Source organism: Tenrec ecaudatus, chromosome 9, assembly GCF_050624435.1.
Source record: "Tenrec ecaudatus isolate mTenEca1 chromosome 9, mTenEca1.hap1, whole genome shotgun sequence".
Lineage (NCBI taxonomy): Eukaryota > Metazoa > Chordata > Mammalia > Afrosoricida > Tenrecidae > Tenrec > Tenrec ecaudatus.
The window spans coordinates 46943613-46965360 of NC_134538.1; the positions used below are offsets into that span (position 1 = coordinate 46943613).

The 21748-nt window shown below is 40.4% G+C and overlaps 1 protein-coding gene across 3 annotated transcripts in view; it reads right to left on the reverse strand.

Annotated features, from left to right (window-relative positions):
* BLM (BLM RecQ like helicase) overlaps window positions 1–21748 on the reverse strand; it is a 123786-nt gene that overhangs the window by 19663 nt on the left and 82375 nt on the right. For all 3 annotated transcript variants that reach the window (XM_075558016.1, XM_075558017.1, XM_075558015.1), the window contains 4 exons: window positions 19973–20079; window positions 15076–15236; window positions 3750–3945; window positions 849–1039 (listed from right to left, as the gene is read on the reverse strand). In XM_075558016.1, coding sequence (XP_075414131.1) covers window positions 849–1039; window positions 3750–3945; window positions 15076–15236; window positions 19973–20079 — 655 coding nt within the window. The remainder of the gene's footprint in view (window positions 1–848; window positions 1040–3749; window positions 3946–15075; window positions 15237–19972; window positions 20080–21748) is intronic.

Here is a 21748-nt window from a genome sequence, read left to right on the forward strand (position 1 = left end):
GCCCAGGTATTTTATAGCATACATGTTATAACAATATGTCAAATGTGAAAATGTTCTGTAAGGTGTAAAGTACAGAAGATATTAAAAAAAAAGAATACCATGGGAATTACAATTAAATATCGAGTAAGCATTCATTTAAATTTAACCCTCAGTAGTTATTCTTAGAACAGATGAAAGCAAACTCACCAGAAGTTACTGTCATTATTCTTTACAGGTTAAAAAAGAAGAAGAAAAAATAATTTATACAGCAACATAATTATTATGAATTCAAATACAAAGTATACTAGTTATTGTAACACTTTTGAAAATAAAAGTTTTAAGTACAACTTGAATTTAAAATATCCTGTTCTTTTGCTTCTCTGTTTTCCGCTCTGCCAGGCTGAGGTGTGTGTCCCCGCCCCGCAGGCCATCCCGTGTGGGTGTGCAGTGCCAGGAGGGTGACTGAGTTCAGTTACTGTAACACCTGAAACGGCTTCTATCCTTTATAAAAACCCACTTGGATCCCCCACACTCAAAAATTTAATATATCCTGCCTGCCCAAGTCAGATCATTTAAAATGTTTATTCTGCCTACTGATATTTAAAAAATATTCTATAACCACCACGGTACATTAAGGTCAATGTCCAGTAGTATATTTTTATACAGATTTCTAATTCTAAAGGAAAGAGATTCCATAAAACTATGTTTGAAACGTTTATGCTCCAAATTGCTATCACAAGGAAGCTACTTTCGCCCTTGGCCCTCGAGTCCCATCTATTGTAATCTATTTTATACCTCCTTTCCTAAATTAAGAGAAGAAGAAATATTGGTAATTTAATTATAAAGAATTTAAAACCTTTTAACTTTACCTTTGTTTTGCAGCAGTTATCACAAGAAACATCTGGGTATTTCTTACAAAAATCAGGATTAAACCCAATTTCACCAAAGTAAGCCAAGAGCTGGATTCTCCTGCATTCTGTTATATTTTCACAATAATGGACCATGCTGTACAAATTATTGAAGTGAGTCTCTCTTGTATGTTTGTTTCCGTCCTTTTCCACTACAGGAGATAAAGAACACAGTAAAACATACTTGATTAGAGCCGAGAGTAAGAGAACAGCATGGATAAACATAACTGAGTATCTGAGGAAGTAAAAATAACGACTATTAACAGCATTATATGGCATCATTCTACATTAAAATGAAGTAGGTATTTATGAATATTTGCCTCTCAAGACTTTAGGCTGTACAGGAATAAATGTCAGACTATTAAGAGCAGCTGAAAAAATTTAGCAAGTTTGCATTACTCATCACGATGACTTTTGTTTATTATATTTATTGGATAAGCACATACTGAACAGAACATCCCGTCAGTAGGGTCCAGAACTCGGCAGTAGGCTGCCCTCCTTCCCCAGGGATCTTTGGTAGAAGTGGAAAATCCAGCAGCTCCCAAACTGTGCCAAGGAACCTGGGGCACTACCATGAAATCTGAGGGGCACTGGTGGGTAAACACAGCAATATCTGTCGACTGTTAAAGATTGTGTGAAATACTAGTTCGAGGTAGTTCGTGGTTTTAACATTAGATTGCACTACTTTTTTCTAAACAACATCCTATTTTGATGAAGCTGGAATTTTGGCACTCACCATGATAAAAATGAGTATTCTGAGAAAATCAACGTGAATTACGAAATGAACATGACAGTAACCAATTTGATTCCAAGGTGTGAGCGTTACATTTGCTACTTGCCATCAATGAGCAATTGTGGTTATTTAGGAATGAAATAAAAATACTGTTTTCCTTCTAGTTTACAAGTATTATTTTTTTCAAATTGTTACTAAGTTATTAGAATGTATTAACTTGCTTTGACCTATCTATTTACTGTGGTTTCTGTTTCAAAACTTAAGTGGGCAAACCAGATACAAAAGTTTCATTTTCTTATTGGAAATCATCTTAATATTGGGCAATGAATATGGACTCTGGAGTCAAAGTTGGGTCCCTTTGGGACCTTGCCAATTCAAAAGTAGTCTCAAAATACAACAATGTGAATGAGAGGGATCGTGGACACCCAAAGCCCATCTGTAGACAATTGGACATCCCCTTACAGAAGGGTGCAGTATAGCAACCAAGGAAACATACAACTTTCCTCTAGTTCATTAATGCCCCCCTACCCCCACCCCACTATCATGACGCCAATTCTACCTTACAAATCTAGTTAGGCCAGAGCATGGAAACGGGTACAGATAAGAGCTTGAAACACAGGGAATCCAGGACAGATAAACCACTCAGGAACAATAATGAGAGTAGCGATTCCAGGAGGGTAAAGTAAGGTGGGGGAGAATGGGGGAACTGATTATAATGATTTACATATAAACCCCTCCCAGGAGGATGGACAACAGAAAAGTGGGTGAAGGGAGACAGCAGTCGGTGTAAGACATGAAAAAAAGTTTTTAAAAATAAATTATCAAGGGTTCATGAGGGAGGGAAGAGGAGGGGATGAGTTTATATCAAGGGCTTAAGTAGAAAGAAAGTGTTTTTGAAAATGAGTTGTACAATAAAATGATTTAAAAAAGATGATGGCAACATATATAAAAATGTGCTTAACACAAATGGATGTATAGATTGTGATAAGAGCTGTAGGGGGGGCCCAATAAAATGATATTTTAATTAAAAAAATATAAAAATAGATTGATGTATTTTGAAAACTATTTAATCATCACAACCCAATGGAAAAATGGGCAAAAACCATAATCAAATTCTAAGATAGGTATTCACTTTGCCCCAGCAAGTCTAGAGATTGATTCCATATACCTAATTGTCCAAATGTCCACAGCTATCTACACAAGAATGTTCACTATCACATCGCTGGCGACAGTGAAAAACGAGTGGATAATCTAAGTACCTATTCCAATGGGATTGGTTAAAGAGATGTGGAATAATCATACAATGGAATTCTATGTAGTTAAGCTATGAAAATTAATGGGTATGGTAATTACAGTGTTAATTAAAAAAAGCAAGTCATTAATAAGAAAAACCCATGTTTAATAAAATCTACTTAAGTTTTAAAATACCTATGGTCAGGGAGGGGTAAGCACCAAATACACCAGATATAGCCTGACTCTGACAGGGAGGAAGGGATGGGCCTGGGAAGGGACAGCAGCACTCGGCTGTGTGTCTTATCCTAAGCTGAGAGCTCATGATACCCCCTTTCACCCTTTTGTATGTTTGAAATGTAAGGATGCATGCCGAGACAGGGTCTGCAAGGGCAGAAAAGAAAGCAGTGACTAGAGTTATTTTTTTAGGGCAGGACTATAAGGCACCACTTTGGAAATTTTTGTTCAGTACATGTCTGCATCGCGGGAGCTTTACATAAGCAGGCATTACTGTCTCAATAAAAATAAGCTAATCCAAAATTTCCACACTTAGATCAACCTCCCAATCTAGGAGATGCTTGGGTGGTGCAGTGGTTAAAGTGCCAGGTTGCCAACTGAAAGGTCAGTGGTTCGAACTTACCAGCTGCTCTGTGAGAGGAAGGTGTGGCCATCAGCTTCCTAAAGATCTAATCCTTGCAATCCTCGGGGGGTTCTACAAGAAGCTAGGAGTTGGAACTGACTTGCCAGCAGTGGGTTTGGGTTCCCTTTCTGGGGGCTTGTTTATAATTCTATGATTACATACGGAGAACTGGAACCAAAAGTGGCACAATGAGCAGTAGAGAGCTAATTATCACGAGACTGAGGATGACGGAATGTGTCCACAATGAGGTTCGGCTTACTCAATATCAGTCTTTTCAGTCGGGTCACATCATGATAGGTGTAGAAAAGCAGGCAGTGAGACATTTCCCCATCTCTTCCAGCTCTGCCAGATTCTTGGTAGTAACCCTCCATGGATTTAGGGAGCGATGCGTGGATCACAAATCGCACATCCGGTTTGTCAATCCCCATTCCAAAAGCAATGGTGGCACAGATAACCTGAGGGAAACCAAAAGCCAATCTGTGAGATGCAATGCAGCTTACAAGGATGTGTTCCTAAGGGCAGATGCTTCCAGAAGCTTGACTCCCTATTTCACCTACACCCTAACGCTACCCAATGATCTCAGAGCTCACCTTAATCCCACGAGTTAACATGACTAACAGATTTTCATAGTGATAATGTGCAATTCTCCCAAGACTCAAGCAGGCAAAGAACAACTCGGTGGGTAGGAACTTCCTTGTGTGGCTCAGCACGCTCACGTGAAGGCGCGGGATCCAAGGGTGTGCTGCCGCGGCCTGCTCTCCTCTGGGGAGGGTGCAGAGGTAGGGGGGGTATTGCTCACGCAGCACGGTATCCAGGTCAGTGATCATCAACATGGGCTTGCTCAGGAGCTCTGGGTGTTCCCAGGGCAGCTGAGGCCAGCTCATGGGTGATTCAAGAACAATGGCATTCTCTGGTGCTCACCAAAACTTTCCCAGTGGCAACACCTTAGCACGCACTGAATCCTTTTATTTACCAATTGATTTCAAAGTCAAAACTTATTTTCGAAACTCATCTTGGTAAAAGGTTGAGAGTTTCTTATACTGGAAGGAAGGGGGAAAAAAGGCCTGGGGGCTGTGGCTCTTGGCCTATTTAAATGACTTAGTTGAAGCAAGGTGGTAGTTGAAATTCGGAAGTTGGATAAATTGATTGTTGGCCAAAAAATCATTTTTAAGAATCTCCATTTCGCTTTGAAAGTGATGAGGGCAATGAAAGTACAGATGTGCTTTACACAATTGATGTATGTATGGATTGTGAAAAGAGTAGTATGAGTCCCTAATAAAACGTTTAAAAAAAAAACAAAGCAAACAAACAAAAGAATCTCCATTTCAGTTGCAAATTTAGGGCCTATTTAGTCCAGACAAAAATGTTCTGTCTCTAGGCAAAATCACATTAGATAAATAAACCTGCAAGTCTTTTTTTAAGCACTAAAAAAAAAATGAATTGCTCCTGCAAGAACAGTACTTCAAAAGCAACTGTGTATCTGGCAGCAAGACTGAGGCTAGCGACATGACTTCTGTAACTGTGCGCAGCAGAGAAAAGGCGCTGCAAGCGATGGACTATGTCCAAACCAAGTGGGCACATTTACCAACATGGGGACCAGCAGCGGTGTGCACGCTGGCTTAGCTGTCCATCTAAATTGACAGTACTTTGATCAAAGTCAAAGCTCCTTGGAGAGAAAAAGCTCACACTATTGCCTCTAGTGCGGAGAGCAGGCCGAGAGGGACGCCTGCCCACAGAGGGACCATATGGTGAGAAACTGCAGCCGGGTGGCAGGGTGGCTCTGAGCCTGGCGTGTCTCCAACGGTCGGTGTAGCCGTGTGACCGAGGCACAGCCTGCAGGCTTTGAGTGAGCACATGGTGACACCAACTCTCTGAAAGCTCTTCCTGTGACTCAGAAAGCCTTCTTTGCTGAGTTAACTACTTTCCTCCTTATGCCTGTTTTGTTTTTTCAAACTGCAGACAACAACCATTTCTCTGTGAACAACCACAAAATTTATCACACAGATCTAGCAAGATCAAGGCTGTCCAGCTGGTGCCAGATAACATTATACCTTGACTGAATGGATTAGCCAGCCCGAGCGCATAGCACAACTAGTTTGAGGAAAACAAAAGGCCAAAAGAGGGATAGAAACCAATCGAACAAAAAACCCTACTTCACTAATTCCTTTACCATTAGAAAAAAGTGTGTGTGTATATACATATTAAAACCATTGCCTACAAGCTGGTTCCAACTCATAGCCACCCCGGAGGACCGCGTAGAGCTGCCCTATAAGGTTTCCAAGGCTGCGGGTCTGATGGCAGCACCCTGCAGCACAGCCAAGGGCTCACCTACTGTGCTTACACATACACAGGTGAGGAACGTCCAGAAAAATCGCTCTTAATTATAAGTTTAGGAATATTCGATCTTCCTTGTGAGACTATTTCATGCTAGGGTTTTTCCTGTTCATTCTTTTTTTGCTTTTTTCTACTCTATTTTCATTTCAGGCATGATTGAGATTATATCCTTCTGAATTCTACTTTTACCTATCTTCATCCTTAGCACCTGAACATCTTCATATTACTAAAAATTCCTTCATAGTTCACTTAGAAATTTCAAAATCCTTTTACTGCCATGTAAGACAAGACAAAGGCAAATCATCGATTGGTTGAGGGAGACCATCAGCCAGTCTGAGGCCAGAGTGGTGTCTGAAGGATTCATGACCATGGTGCTAATTAGAGAAGATGGAAAATAGAAAATCATCACAAAAATCATGGTTGGTGACAGATCAATTTATTACAGTTGCAGGTGGGACGAGGGAAGCGTGAAAAGGGACGCTGATTCGAACTTACACTTACGTACTGCAGATTAGAAGTTTACAGGATTGCTTCGGGAGCCCTCTGACCACCTAAGCCCAATTCTGACTCTTGATTATATGGTCTGGTCTCTCAATTCCCCTTGTGGGCATGCCCACACAACCTGCCAAAAGCACTTCTTTCTTAACTCCATCCTGGCTGAGGGACGCACAGAGTATTGACTTTCAAACTTGTTCTGCCATAAGGCAAAGCTTCAGAAGCCGTTTTTAATGGTAGGAATGTGCCACAATTCACTCCGGCGATTCTTTTAGAACATTTAGGCAAATTACATAATACTTCACTATCAAAAATAACACTGATGGAAACTCCAGATGCACATTTCAGATTCAGAATGTTGGTAATAGTCTGCCATACTGCTGTGCAGAAGGGCTCTTTCCAAGACTACATTTGCCTTTAACTCGGTCAGCAACAGCTAAAGTCTGCTAATTTCAGAGGCACAAAAATGGTTTTCTAAGAAGTTTTAAATTTGAGTTCTTTTGGTTATTAGCAAATTTGAACTTTTAAGAAATGATATGTTTTTAGCCATTTGTAGTTCTTTTTGAATAATCTGTTTATACCTTAGGCTCATTTACTTCAGTTGAAACTTATTAAAATAGCTCTTTCCAATTTTTTACATGCTCCTAATTTATACTTTGTTTGTGAAAATATTTTTCAGGTCTCACTAGATAAGATAGGCTGGATAAACAATCTGAAGGAGAAAACAATGGGAGTGACAGTTCCAGGGGGACATGGGAGAGAGGGATGTGGGGGAAAGGAAGTAGGTGTTAACAAACCCAGGGACAAGGGAACAAGTGATCCAAAATCGGTGGTGAGGACGGTGTAACAGGTCTGGTAGGGCTTGATAAAGGGCAATGTCACCAAGAGGATTTACTGAAACCCAAATGAAGGATGAGCATGATAGTGGGACAAGAGGAAAGTCAAAGGAAATAGAGGAAAAAACTAGATGACAAAGGGTATTTATAGAGGTCTAAATACAGGCAATGTACATATGTGAATATATTTATATATGATGATGGGGAAATAGATCTATGTGCATATATTTATAGGTTTAGAATTAAGGTAGCAGATAGATATTAGGCCTCCACTCAAGTACTCCTTCAATGCAAGAACACTTTGTTCTATTAAACCGGCATTCCATGATGAGCACCTTCTCAACACAATCGCTGAAGACAAAGCGGGTGCATAAGCAAATGTGGTGAACAAAGCTGATGGTGTCCGACTATCAAAAGATATAGCGTCTGGGGTCTTTAAGGCTTGAAGATAAACAAGCGGCCATCTAACTAAGAAGCAAGAAAGCCCACATGGAAGAAGCACACCATCCTGTGCAATAACGAAGTGTCGAAGGGATCAGGTATCAAGCATCATCAGAACAAAAGAATCTTATCATTGTTAATGAGGGGCAGTACAGAGTGGAGACCCAAAGCCCATCTGTGTGCAACTGGACATGCTCTTACAAAAGGGCCATGGGGAAGAGACGAGCCAGTCAGGGTGCAGTGTAGCAACAATGAAACATACAACTCTCCTCAAGTTCTTAATTGCTTCCTCCCCTCCCCCCACAATCATGATCCCAATTCTTCCTTACAAATCTGGCTAGACCAGAGGAGGTACACTGGTACAGATAGGAACTGGAAACACAGGGAAGCCAGGAACAGATGAACCATTCAGGACCAGTGGTGAGAGTGGTGATACTGAGAAGGTGGAGGGAAGGTGGGGCTGAAAAGGGGAACTGATTCATGAATCTACATGTGACCTGCTCCCTGGGGGATGGACAACAGAAAAGTGGGTGAAGGGAGATGTTGGACAGTGTAAGACATGACAAAATAATTTACAAATTATCAAGGGTTCATGAGGGAAGGGGGTCAGGGAGTGAGGGTAAAAAATGAGCTGATACCAAGGGCTCAAGTAGAAATCAAATCTTTTGAGAATGGTGAGGGTAATAAATGTACAAATGTGCTTGACACAATGGATGGATTGTGATAAGAATTTTACGAACCCCCAATAAAATGATTTTTTAAAAGTATTTTTTCCAATTTCCAGTAACACATTTATTTATTGTGAAGATCTAAGATAATCCCCCTCCATCATATAACCAATACTACTAGTTGAATAATCTTTCCCTTCCTCATTCATTTGTAATGTTTTCCTTATCATAAATTGGTCTTAAGTATGTACATGTTTCCCGGTCTATTTCTGGATGTCCTGTCCCAGGTCCCAGCGATCTGTGCATAATGCACTGCAAAAATAGTGCTCATGTGTTTTCTCACTTGAATATTCTGCCAAATAAACTTTCTAAAGTTATCAAAGGAAAGAAAAGGCATGCTGGAATTTTAAGTAAATAAATGAATTAATTTGGGAAGACTGACACCTGTAATTATTTCAGGAACTCATTCAGACCCATGAATAGTCAGTCTTTTCAGCCGATGACAAAGTGCTGTGTAGAGTCCTCAGTCCATCTCCTCTCTGGACTTTGAAGTCAGCCCTCTTGCCTTTCCACGAATTGCAGCAGTCTTAGGTATATCTAGTTTGTTGTCTGTCAACTATTTATCTTTATGTGTATAATACCTTTTAGTTTGGTTAAGCCAGACTTCAATTACTCAAATATAGCTACACATAAGTTTTTTCCAGTGGGAAAATTTTAGAGTGTAAATTTTTAAATTTGGCTATGTATTTATTTATAATTCACTTGATTATCTGTTTGGACAGTTCACTTTCTTCCTTGGAAACACTTGTTATTCTTGAGCTGACTCCCCATACTGTCCCCAACAAGTATATTTTTGTTTTTCTTCTGTTACCATGTTTGTCCCCCTCCTATTTTTCTTAAGTTTTTTTTCACTACATCACATATTCAAATGTCTGTTTTGCGTCAGCCCACTTGTGTCTTGATATATAATTCTGCTATTGGTTTTAGTTTTCTTGAATTTCATTTGGGTAAGTGGCATTTATAGTTCCCCCTTGATCTCAGTCTGGAGGCTCTGAGTGGCAAACTGTTTCTAGCTTAGAGAAGCCAGGTCCTTCGTTCCGTCATCATTCTGAGGACACTAGGCTGATGGCTGCTAAGATTTTCTTTGCTTTTGTTGCATTAAAAAATAATTTGGAGAGAGATTTTTCCCTCTGAATCGTTTAAGTTTTTTTCCTTTATCACTGAGTTGAGATAGTCTTCAAAAATCCCCAGTTGTTTTGTTCAAATTCACCCTTGTCTTTAGAGGGATACGAGTTGGAACTGATCTGAACAGCATGAGGCTGGGTTGGATGTTTTAGCCACGACACAGACAGGAGCTTTGGTCGTGTAGGGGCTCAAGTGTTTGGCTATGTGACCTTCCCGTTGTAGTCAGGGGTTCCAAACGCTTCCATAGAGATTGATAGCCTTGCAAACAGTGGGAGTAGTTCAACTCTGTCCCACAGGGCTGCTAGGAGTTGGAATCAGCTCAATGGCAGTGGATCTGTTTCGGTGTGTGATCATGGGCCAAATGGTAATTTCCTAATTCTATCATTTCTTATACATTCATTAACTTTTGGCTCTAAGGAAAAGTATTTTTTTTCCATTTACTTATTAATTTATTCATGTCAGGCTTAAATTCATGAATTCCAATATTATTTGATTATAACCTGTAACTATAATTGTTTATTTTGATGCCTAAATCCTCAGATTGGCCCAGTGGGAGCTCGTTCGCATCGGCTTCTGTGTCCTTTGGAAATGTCCTCGCCCTCATCATTCCGAGACGATTCCTTTACTTTCTGGCACAAAACGGTATTTCAGATTTATCTTCTACTTTCCCTGTCACAGCCTTGAATTCAGACTTTCTTCACAAAGCTTGGTTCCTTTGATTCGAGAATGGCATTCAGAACAAAGAACTGCGTACTAGGTGTGCTATTGCTACTGCGGTGTCGCCACTCCCAGACGCTCGCAGGAGATGGAAGGGCACATGTCTAGACATCAACACACATTTACATCTGCATTTATTTCCTTTTCATCTATGTATCTGGCAGACTATGAGTTCATACTGATAGTTCAAATCCCAATCCAATATCACAAGGCTCATTTGTGTCTCTCTTGTTTACAGTTACCTTTCCTGATAGTGAGAAACTGGGCTCCCATTGCCCTTGGTATATTTGACTTACTTGTTCAGTCTTCCTGTGTGTAACTAATCTCCCATCACTCTCTACCCACCACCCCCACTAACTTATATGCCTTTGAACACATGCTCCAACTGATAACCACTACTGGGCTGTCTCTGATAGTCACAGCACCCTTCTCAACCTACTCAGGCTCTATTTCCATTTCCCTGCATGGGTGCTGCCCTCGGCCCCTTCGGGGCCAAACTGCTGTCACTACCTTATGATCCCACTTGAGTGCTAATATCTAGTGGTGGGCCATACTCAACTTCTGCCTTGTGATTTTCACCTCTGAAAACCTACTTTCATGGTACCACTTAAAAAGTTTTCTTAACTGAATTAATCAGGAAGGAAGGTAGGAAGAATGAGTTCCTATTGACTTTTAATGTGCCCACTGTTGCCCTTATGGTATTAAATGTATTAAGCTAAGTTATTTCTGTTAATTTTTTCCAAGTTAGAGAAATAACTACTACTTCATATTTAAAATCTGCTTAAAAAATGAGTTCAGCAAGGCTGCAGTAAAAAAGATGAATATATTTTAAAAATCAGCTGTAATTACTACACAGTAACAATGAACAAAACAAAAATGAAATTAAGAAAACAACTTCACTTGTAATAGCTTCAAAAAGAATAAGATACTTGGAACAAAATTTAATAAGTCCAAGACTTATACACTGAAATCTACAAACAGCTACAAGAAAGTAAAGAACAATCAAATTACAATGAAAAGTTTTAAAAAGTTGAAAGTTAAAGAAGATCAAAATAAATGGAAAGCCATTGTGTGCTCACAGACTGGAAGACTTTATATTATTAAGACAACACTCACAATTAGTCTACAGATTAGATGTAATCCTTAGAAAAAAATCCCAAATGGCTTTGTGTGTGTGTGAGCATGTGTATGTGCAGAAATTGAAACGCTGATCCTAAAATTCATATGGAAATTTAAAAAAAAACCAGAATGGGTCCAAGAATCCTTTAAAAAAACCACAGTATCTATATAAAACAAACAGTTACCATTTCAATATTCTGTACATGCCTATTAGTTGCATTCATCATATTGTACAGTCATCAGTATTATCTGTTTCCAAATTTTTCCATCAGTGGCCCTTAGACAATGATTCCTTCCCCCTCCCTACCACCGCTGGCGGCATCAACTTTGGTCTGCATACAGTTGCCTATTCTAGATCTTTCACGTTTAAGTGGGATCGTTCAACATCGGTCTTTTTGTGTCTGACTTACTCCACTCAGCATGTGTGAATTTTCAAGACTCATCCACATTGCAGCCTGTGTGGGAGCTTCATGGCTCTTCATGGCTGCGTAATACTCCATGGTACACATGTACCACGTTGCTTTCTGTTCCTCTCTTGGTGGCCATTTACGTTGTTAGGTCATTGCAATGGACATCAGTATTCATGTATCGGTCTGTGTGCCTGCTTTTAGTTCTAGCAGGTATTTACCTGGAAGTGGCAGCACTGGATCATGTGGCAATTCTCTATTTAACCTTTTGAGGAACTTTGAAGCTGTTGTCCATAGCAGCCACACCATTTTACAATGAGGGTTCCGATTTCCTCTACATCCTTGCCAATACCTGTGGGTTTGTGTTTTAAACTGTGGCCATCTTAGTGGGATAAAGTGATACGATACCTCCTGTCGTTTTGATTTATAGCATGGCCGCTGTCGGAAAAGTTGGTGCTTGAACGTACCCAGCTGCTCCGAAGAAGGAAGACCCAGCGATCAGTTTTTCCAAAGATCATAGCCCAGGAAACGCTGTGGGGCTGCTCTCCTGTCAGCCGGGGTTGCTAGGACGCCAAACTGACTTAATGGCACTAAACAAACACAGCAATGACTGATGCCAGAGCAACTCGTCACGTGCTTTTGACTGTTTGTATTTATTCTTTGCCAAAACATTCTTGAGAAAGAATAAAGTTGGAAGATTCCAACTTTCTGATTTTAAACTTTCTCAAAAAGCCATAGTAATCAAGACAGTCTGGTTCTGGCATAGAAAACAACAAACAAAATCAAGCTCACTGCCATCAAGTCAATGCTGACTCATCGACACCCCCCTGTGGGTTTCGGAGACTGTAACTGTTTACAAGAGTAGAAAGCCCAGTCTTTCCCCAAGGAGCTTCTGGTAGTTTCGAACTGCTGACCTTGCGGGTTTCAGCCCAACTTGCAACCACTACACCAATAGAGTTCTGGCATAGGATACATATAAATCAACAGAACAGAGTCCAAAATAAATCCTCTTATTTACAATCAACTGATTTTCAGCAAGACAATTTAATGGGGGCAAAGAATGGTCTTCTCAACAAATAATACTGGGACAACTGGATAACTGCATGCAGGAAAACATAACTAAGCTTCTGTCACACCGTATACAAAAATCACCAACTCAGAAATAGAGCAGGACCTAAATTTAAGAGCTAAACTAGAAAACTCCTAGAAGAAAATATAGTCATTGGATTAGGCAATGATTCCTTAGATAGGATATCGAATGGAAATTAAAAGAAAATTATATCTTGAACTTCATTAAACTTGCAAAGGGCATTAACAAGAAAATGAAAAGAAAATCCACAGAATGGGAGAAACTATTTGCAAACTATTATTTGATAAAAGTATAGTATCCAGAATATATTGCTTATATCTCAACAAAAAGAAACAAATGATCTAACTATAAAAAGGAGTAAAGAGTTTGAATAGACATTTCTCCAAAGAAGGTACACAATGTCCAGTGAACACAAGCAAAGATGTTCACCATTATCAGTGACAATGCTAAGTGACCACAATCATTGCTGCATGCTACTGAGTTAATCCCAACTCACAGATACCTACACATCAGACTAGAACTATATGCCATATGGTTTCCTGGACAGCAATCTTCATGGGAGCAGACTGCCAGTTCTGTTCTTCCAAATTGCCACAGGTGACATGATTAGCGGGTGAGGCTAAACCACTGCATTGCCAAAAACCCAAACCAAACTCACTGCCATTTAGTTAATGCCGACTCACACCATCAGGGCTCTTCATTAGTGATTAAGGAAGTATAAATCAAATGAGATAGTACATCACACCCATTGGGATGGCTACAATGAAAAAGGACACACAGTTAGTAATAAGCCTCCGTCACACCTTGCTAGTGGGAAATGTAAAATGGTGCAGTCATATTGGAAAAATATTTGATCATTGTTCAAAACGCTAAACACAGGATTATTTTATCCTAACAGTTCTACTCGTAGGTATATGGCCAAGAGAAATGAAGCCTCATGACCACACAGTAGCATTACTCTTAACAGTCAAAAAGTATAAACAAACCAGGCGCCCATCGACGGATGACTGGACTAACCAAATTTGGTGTATCCATACAATGGGATATTATTCAGCCACAAAAAGAATAGTGTTGTCACGTGCCACAATATGGATGTTTCAGTCACAAAAGACCACCGAAATGTACAGCGACAGATGAATAACTTCGCAGGCGTTACTAGGGTTACTGGTCCCCAAGGACTGTGGGGAAGGGTGAGTAGAGACTGACCAGAGGAGTTCACCCATTCTCTTAAAAAGGTTTTTATGGCCATTCACTTTTTGGAGGTGACAACAATGTTCTGGAATTATATAGTTATGTTTTATTTTGGGAATATACTTAAAAAGTAAAAGGGAAAGTTTTATAGTATGTGAATTGTACTCAATAAGTAAAATTTTCATATTACTAGGGGAAAAAAGTAACTTTGGAATTCATTTAAAAAATCTGTGTTTTACTTTTAGTTCTTATCTGGGATTTACTACCTTTAAGATAAAAAATAATTTGCATTCTGCATCTGAAAACTTGCTTACACATGGTTTCAAAAAGTTGGTGAGAAAGAATGAAAAGATAATGGGACTTTTCCCTAACCTTTCGGAAGCTCCCCTGTACACACTGAAGGAATGTTTCCTGTTTGTTATGTGTTGCTGTGGAAATACACAACAGTACAGTCACTATGGACAAATGGTAGTTCCTATGAATGAATGAATGGATGGAATAAAAATAACTACCACATCAATATGACCCAGCAATTCCACTGCTAAGTATAGATCCAGAAAACTTGAACGCTGAGGCCCAAAAAGAGATGTGTGGACCAATGTTCATTGCAGCATTTTTCACAATGGCCAAAAGGTAGAAAAAACAAACCCAATGCTCACCGTTCATAGATGAATGGATAACCAAATTGAACAAAGTGTGGTACACACATACAATGGAACACTGCTCAGCGAGTGTAAGAAATGAAGTCTCAGTACATGCTGCACTCTGATGGAGCTTGAAGACACTGTACTGAGCAAATCAGTCAATCACTTCAGGTAAAATATTCTATGACTTCATTTGAGAAAAGGCAAAGGTTGGAGTTACCAAGTTTACTGGTGCAGAGGCACTGACCTTATGTTAATGGCGGTGCAATAATTTACAAAAGATAGCAAGAACGGTTGCACAATGTGAAGAATTGTACATGCACACGTTTTTGAGATCTCGTATGTCTTGATTTATATATTTTAAAATATTGTTTTATACTATTTTTAAATGTATGTTTTTATAAAGACCAAAAGAAAGTTTAAGGAGATTAAAACAAAAGTCTCCTTAAAAATGTTACCTGGCAGCCATCCTGATTAATCCACTTGTGCTGTACTTCATCTCTAGCACCGTCACTGAGACCAGCATGGTAAGCCAGAGCAGCGAGCCCATTTCTCTGTAATGTGTCAGCCATTGTGTCACATTCTCGCCTGGAGAGGCAATAAATTATCCCGGAGTCATCTGCCAAGAAACCAAATCGTATTGTGAAATGAGTGTTTAAAAAAACATAAAAACAACACAATTTACATTATGTTCTTAGAAACTGAGGAACCATAAATAGATCCCCCCAGTTTGCTTCTCACGGAGAAGGAGCCCATCAGCAGAACAATGTAAGCAAGGAATCCATATGCACTGGAGAGGAGGTGCCCTGGTTTCTAATCCCGTCCCTGGTTGTGACTGTTAGGTGGACCCTGACAAGCCACGGGCTCTCGTCCACCCGGCTTTACAGTGAGAAGGCACTCTGACACACAATCCACGAAATGCAAATGGCGGTAGGCATCAACATTCTTAGGAGCCCTGGGGCCATATGTAGTGGAGTACAAGTGGGGCTCAAGTGTGAAACCATCAGCTGCTCCACAGGAGAAAGCGAGGCTTTCTACCCACAAAAGACTTCCAGTCTTGGAAATCCACAGGAGCAGTTCCAACCTGTCCTAAGGTTCGCGATGAGTCAGAATTGATTTGATGTGTGTGTGTGTGTGTATGTGTGTGTGTGTGTGTGTGTGTGTGTGTGTGTGTGAGAGAGAGAGAGAGAGAGAGAGAGAGAGAGAGAGAGAGAGAGAGAGAGAGAGAGAGACATTCTAAGAAATGTTTATTCCCTGTGACTTAGTTCCTTTCTAGGGACTTAACCTAAAAAAAAAAAATCAGAAACATCTTATAGCCAACATGATGGAAAAATTAAGAAATAGTGAAATAAAATATACTATAGGTATTAAAGGTATTTCCTAAGTTGTTAAAAGGCAGCAAGATGGATGTTGGACAGTGCAAGATATGACAAAATAGTAATTTGTAAGTTATCAAGGGTTTATGAGGGAGGGGGAAGTGGCGAGGGAGAGGAAAAAATGAGGAGGGGATGCCAGGGGCTTGGGTAGAGAGCAAATGCTTTGAGAATGATGAGGGCAATGAATGTACAAATGTGCTTTACACAATTGATGCATGTATGGATTGTGATAAGAGTTGTATGAGGCCCTAGTAAAATGATTTTAAAAAATCCCAGCAAAATGTTTGATAGGACACAGTGTGTGTGTGTATGACAAGGCTTCAAAGAGTTGGTGGAAAAAATTTACTGCCTTTTAATGCCACTTCCCCACCACTTACTGAAGCTTCCGCATGTGTGTGTTTATGTATTTCCCATTGCCATGCAGCGAGTCCAACTCATAGCAGCCCTACACCGGGTTTCTGAGGCCGTTGACCTTTATGGGAGCATAGAGCCTCGTATTTTCCGCTTAGCAGTTCAACATACACCAACAGCACAAGCAGGGCTCCTCCGTGTGCGCGCATGTCTATATCTGTGTGTCTGCATGTGTGTACGGGGCTTTCTACTCCCATAAAGAGTTACAAGGCCGGAAACTAACCGGGATCGTTCTGCCCTGTCTTATAGGGCTGCTCTGAGTTGGCATCCGCTTGATGGTACTGCATTTTTGTTTCTATATAGAAGTCCTTGGTGGAACAGTGGGTTATGTGGTGGGCTGCTAACTGTTCATCAGCAGTTCAAAACCACCAGCCTCTCTCTCCTCAAAAGAAAAAGACTTTTTACTCTTGCACAGATTCATAGCCTCAGAAGCCCATGGGGCTTCTCCTCTGCCTTATAGGGCCATTATGAATCAGAGCAGAATCGATGACAGTGAGTTGACTATGTGTGTATGTATACACATACACACATATATATATTTTTAAAGGCAGCAAAACTATTATAAGGGGCTGGATGAACAATCTGGAGGAGAAAACAAAGGGACCGACAGTTCCGGGGGGACACGGGAGAGAGGGAAGTGGCGGGAAATGTAGCGGTGTTAACAAACCCAGGGACAAGGGATTAACAAGTGATCCAAAGTGGAAGTCAGGAGGGTGTAAGAGACCTGGTAGGGCATGGTCAAGGGTATTGTAACCAAGAGGAATTACTGAAACACAAATGAAGACTGAGCATGATAGTGGGACAAGAGTAAAGTCAAAGAAAATAGAGGAAAGAGCTAGAAAGCAAAGGACATTTATAGAGGTCTAAATAAAGGCATGTACATATGCAAATATATTTATATATGAGGATATGGAAATAGATATAAGTGCATATATTTATAGGTTTAGTATTAAGGTAGCAGATGGACAATGGGCTTCCACTCAAGTACTCCCTCAATGCAAGAATACTTTGTTCTCGAGGTGCCAAGGTACCAGGTATAAGGCATCATGCAAAAAAAAAAGAAAAAGATATAAGTGTGTGTATGTATGTGTATATGTGTGTATATGTATATATATATACCATATTGAATGAAGGGGGAAGTGCAGAGTGGAGACCCAAGGCCCAAGTGTCGGCCAATGGAGATCCCCTCATAGAGGGGTTTAGGAGAGGAGATGGGTTAATTAGGGTGCGAGGTAGTACTGATGAAGAACACAGCTTTCCCCCAGATCCTGGATGCTTCCTCCCCCCAACTACCATGATCCGAATTCTACCTTGCAGGGCTGGATAGGACAGAGGCTGTACACTGGTACATATGAGGGCTGGAGGTACAGGGAATCCAGGGTGGATGATACCTTCAGGACCAAGGGTGTGAGGGACGATGCTGGGAGAGTGGAGGGTGAGTGGGTTGGAAAGGGGGAACTGATTACAAGGATCCACATGTGACCTCTTCCCTGGGAGAGGGACAGCAGAGAAGGGGGGGAAGGGAGACTCCGGATAGGGCAAGATATGACAAAATAATGATGTATAAATTACCAAGGGCACATGAGGGAGGGGGGAAAGGGGAGGGAGGGAAAAAAAAAAGAGGACCTGATGCAAGGGGCTTAAGTGGAGAGCAAATGCCTTGAGAATGATTGGGGTGGGGAATGTATGGATGTGCTTTATACAATTGATGTATGTATATGTATGGATTGTGATAAGAGTTGTATGAGTCCCTAATAAAATGCAAAAAAAAGAAAAGAGGAGAAAAAAAATGATTAGGGCAAAGACTGTACAGATGTGCTTTATACAATTGATGTATGTATATGTATGAACTGTGATAAGAATTGTATGAGCCCCAATAAATTGTTAAAAAAAAAAAGAATACTTTGTTCTATACACTGGCATTCTATAATGCTCACCTTCTCGACACAATCGCTGAAGACAAAGTGGGTGCATAAGCAAATGTGGTGAAGAAAGCTGATGGTGCCCAGCTATCAAAAGATATAACATCTGGGGTCTTAAAGGCTTGAAGGTAACCAAGAGGCCAACTAGCTTAGAAGCAACAAAGCCCACGGGGAAGAATCACACCAGCCTGCGTGTTCACAAGGTGCCGAAGGGACTAGTTATCAGGCATCAAAGAACAAAAAAATCATATCATTGTGAATGAGGGGGAGTGCGGAGTGGAGACCCAAAGTCCATCTGTAGGCAATTGGACATCCCGGAATGGTCATAGGGAGGAGACGAGCCAGTCAGGGTGCAGTATAGCAACAATGAAACATACAACTTTCCTCTAGTTCCTAAATGCTTCCTCCCCCACCCCACCCCACTATCATGATCCCAATACCACCTTACAAATCTGGCTAGACCAGACAATGTACACTGGTATAGATAGATACTAGAAACACAGGGAATCAGGATGGATGATCCCTTCAGGACCAGTGGTGAGTGGTGATACTGGGAGGGTGGAGGGAGGGTGAGTTGGAAAGGGGGAACCGATTATAAGGATCTACATGTGACCTCCTCCCTGGGGGATGGACAACAGAAAAGTGGGTGAAGGGTGACCTTGGACAGTGCAAGATATGACAAAATAATAATATGTAAATTATCAAGGGTTCATGGGGGGGGAGTGAGAAGGGAGGGGAAAAAATGAGTAGCGCATACCAGGGACCTAAGTGGAGAGCAAATGTTTTGAGAATGATGAGGGCAATGAATGTACAAATGTGCTTTACACAACTGATGTATACAGGGATTGTGATAAGAGTTGTAGGAGTCCCTAATAAAATGATTTTAAAAAAACTATTATAAGGAAATAAGACAAAATAATAACAGTGGTCTAGTTTAGAGTGATTTATCTTATTTTGTTTATCTTCTTGTTGCTTTCTAAATCTTTTCAATGAGCATATTTAATATTTTTAAATGTATGCTCTTTTTAAAATCAGAAAACAAAAAGTATAAAAGTCAATTCTGTGGTGGAAGGTACACACACCTTAAGCAATGTGCATTAGCAACCTTGCAGAGCTGATCCTGGGAAGGGAAATTACCGACTTTTTCTTGGTATATCGCTTCATGATCTGATGTGTTCAAAGAAGCATGTCTTCAAATTTCCAAAAAATATAAATGCTTAACAAGAAAATTCTCTATGGAAAGGTGGGTAATGGGTTACAAGGAAAACAACTACAAATTTCCAAGCCTCATTTTAGTTAAATATAAGTTGATGAAAAGCAGATACAGTTGAGAAAAAGCATAAAAGCAAAGAACTGTATAATTCATACTCAGATAAAAGCCAGAGGGAAAGACACCGAAACCAAGAATTAGAATGTAGGTGTGTGAGAGGGAGCATTTAACATATTTTTTGTTAGGGTTTATTGTCATCAAACCAAATGCGATTTTACAATTTACAGAACTGAAAGAGCTGTTAATACTCTGCTCTATAAATAGCAAGTTAATGCTAATAGATGGAGAAAAGAAATATTTAATATGCAACATTACATATTCTCTTGTGGTATTAAAAAGACATTTATTCTAGGCATAAGTCACATGGTGTACTCACATGGGTGATTCTTTCTGATCCATTCTAAGCAATCAAATGCCACCTTTTTAGGCTTTTTGGGTAATACGTAGTATTTCAGATTATGTCTATTAAAACTCATGCTAAACCTGAAAAAAAGTCCAAAAGATAAAACTCAGTATCCTAAGAAAATATAATTGTAGTCATTTTCAAAAAAATTAAACACCCATTTTCCCCAATGCAAACAGAAAGTATCTTAAGCTGAATATTGTCACTTACGTATACTCACTCCACCAAGTCAATGCAGACTCGTAGTGACCCTACAGAACAGGGTAGACCTGCCCCGTGTGGGTATCTGAGACTGTAAACCCTGCAAGCCTCGTCTTTCTCCCGAGAGTGGCTGGTGGTTTCCAATTGCTGGCCTTGTGGTGAGTAGCCCAACAGAGTATGTATATAATACACATAGTATAATATAATAAATATAATACAACATCAGCAGCAAGATATTTTTGTCCTTTGGGGGATGTTCTGATTTCAGACATACAAAGAACGAGGTTGTAGCAATGAGAAGATTTTAACTTTAATGAGGCTGTTCTTCATCTCTATTGTCATAGAATGCATGACTCCTGAGAGGTGTCCCCTGACACCCATGGTCCTAAGCCCCCAGACCCCAGCTGCTCAAGTTGTTTGGTAAAGTCTAAGAAATTTTCTTAACTTTGCCACCTGTCTGATGCACCACATTCATGGATATTTTTGCAGTCAAGGTAGACAGACTTGTACAAATAACAGAACATTTTCAATTGAGATAACCAACAATGAAGAGCCATGGAGCCAGAGTGACTGAGATCTGAAAAAAGACCCAGGCAACTGGAAGATCACTGCTGCCTGTTTTGTGGCCTTGTCTGTAGCAGTCCCTTCAAGAACATGACTGTCCTCCCCCCACACAAAGCATTCTTTAGCTCCAGAAAAAAACGACTTTATCCTATTGGTGGCAACACAGTGGGCCCACCCCAGTGGTTTTATTCCCCATCTCTCTCCCTTTGATTCCTAACCCCTATATACACAGGCAAACGCCCTTGCTGCAATTTACAGTGCACGCTTCGTTTCTTTCTGTCAATCCAGCCACCAGTATCTTTGTGCCCTTACTTTAACTGGCTCTCTCGCCTCCCTGTAGATAGGTGATAGTTGGCACCCAGGACTGTGGAGGGTCCCCAGAGGGTCAGGAACACTATAGTAATCCCCTCACTTTCTTTCATTTAGTTTTATTTGATGTTGGTTTTTAGCTGTGGCAAACACTATGCAACAAAACATTGGACAGTTGAGCTTTCTTTACCAAGGGGACACCAAGGGCAGACAGCATAACACAGACCACAAAGACAATGTTTTACTACTTTGGTGAGCAGCGTGTAACTACTGGTCTCTCACCCACTTGGATGAAAAAAAAAAAGTGAAGACACATGGAACCAATTATTTCAATGGACAAACATCAGATTCCACAACCTGAGAAGAAGTGTCCAGATACCACTACCATCAGCTCTGAAAGGAACCGCTTTAGAAGACCCTGGTTAAAGTGGAAGAAAAATATAAAACAAACCTCTAAACCATAAAAAGATCCAGGCTTGGTTGGACAGAGACTGGTGGGACTCTGGAGGTTCACCCTTGAGGTCTGAAAATGAACTCACCCCCATAGCTCAATTTTCAGCCAAACAACAGACAAACCTATATAAATGGAACAATAACTCTAGGGAGGTATACCTTAGAACAGTGGTTCTCAACCTGTGGGTCGCGACCCCTTTGGGGGCTCAAACTACCCTTTCA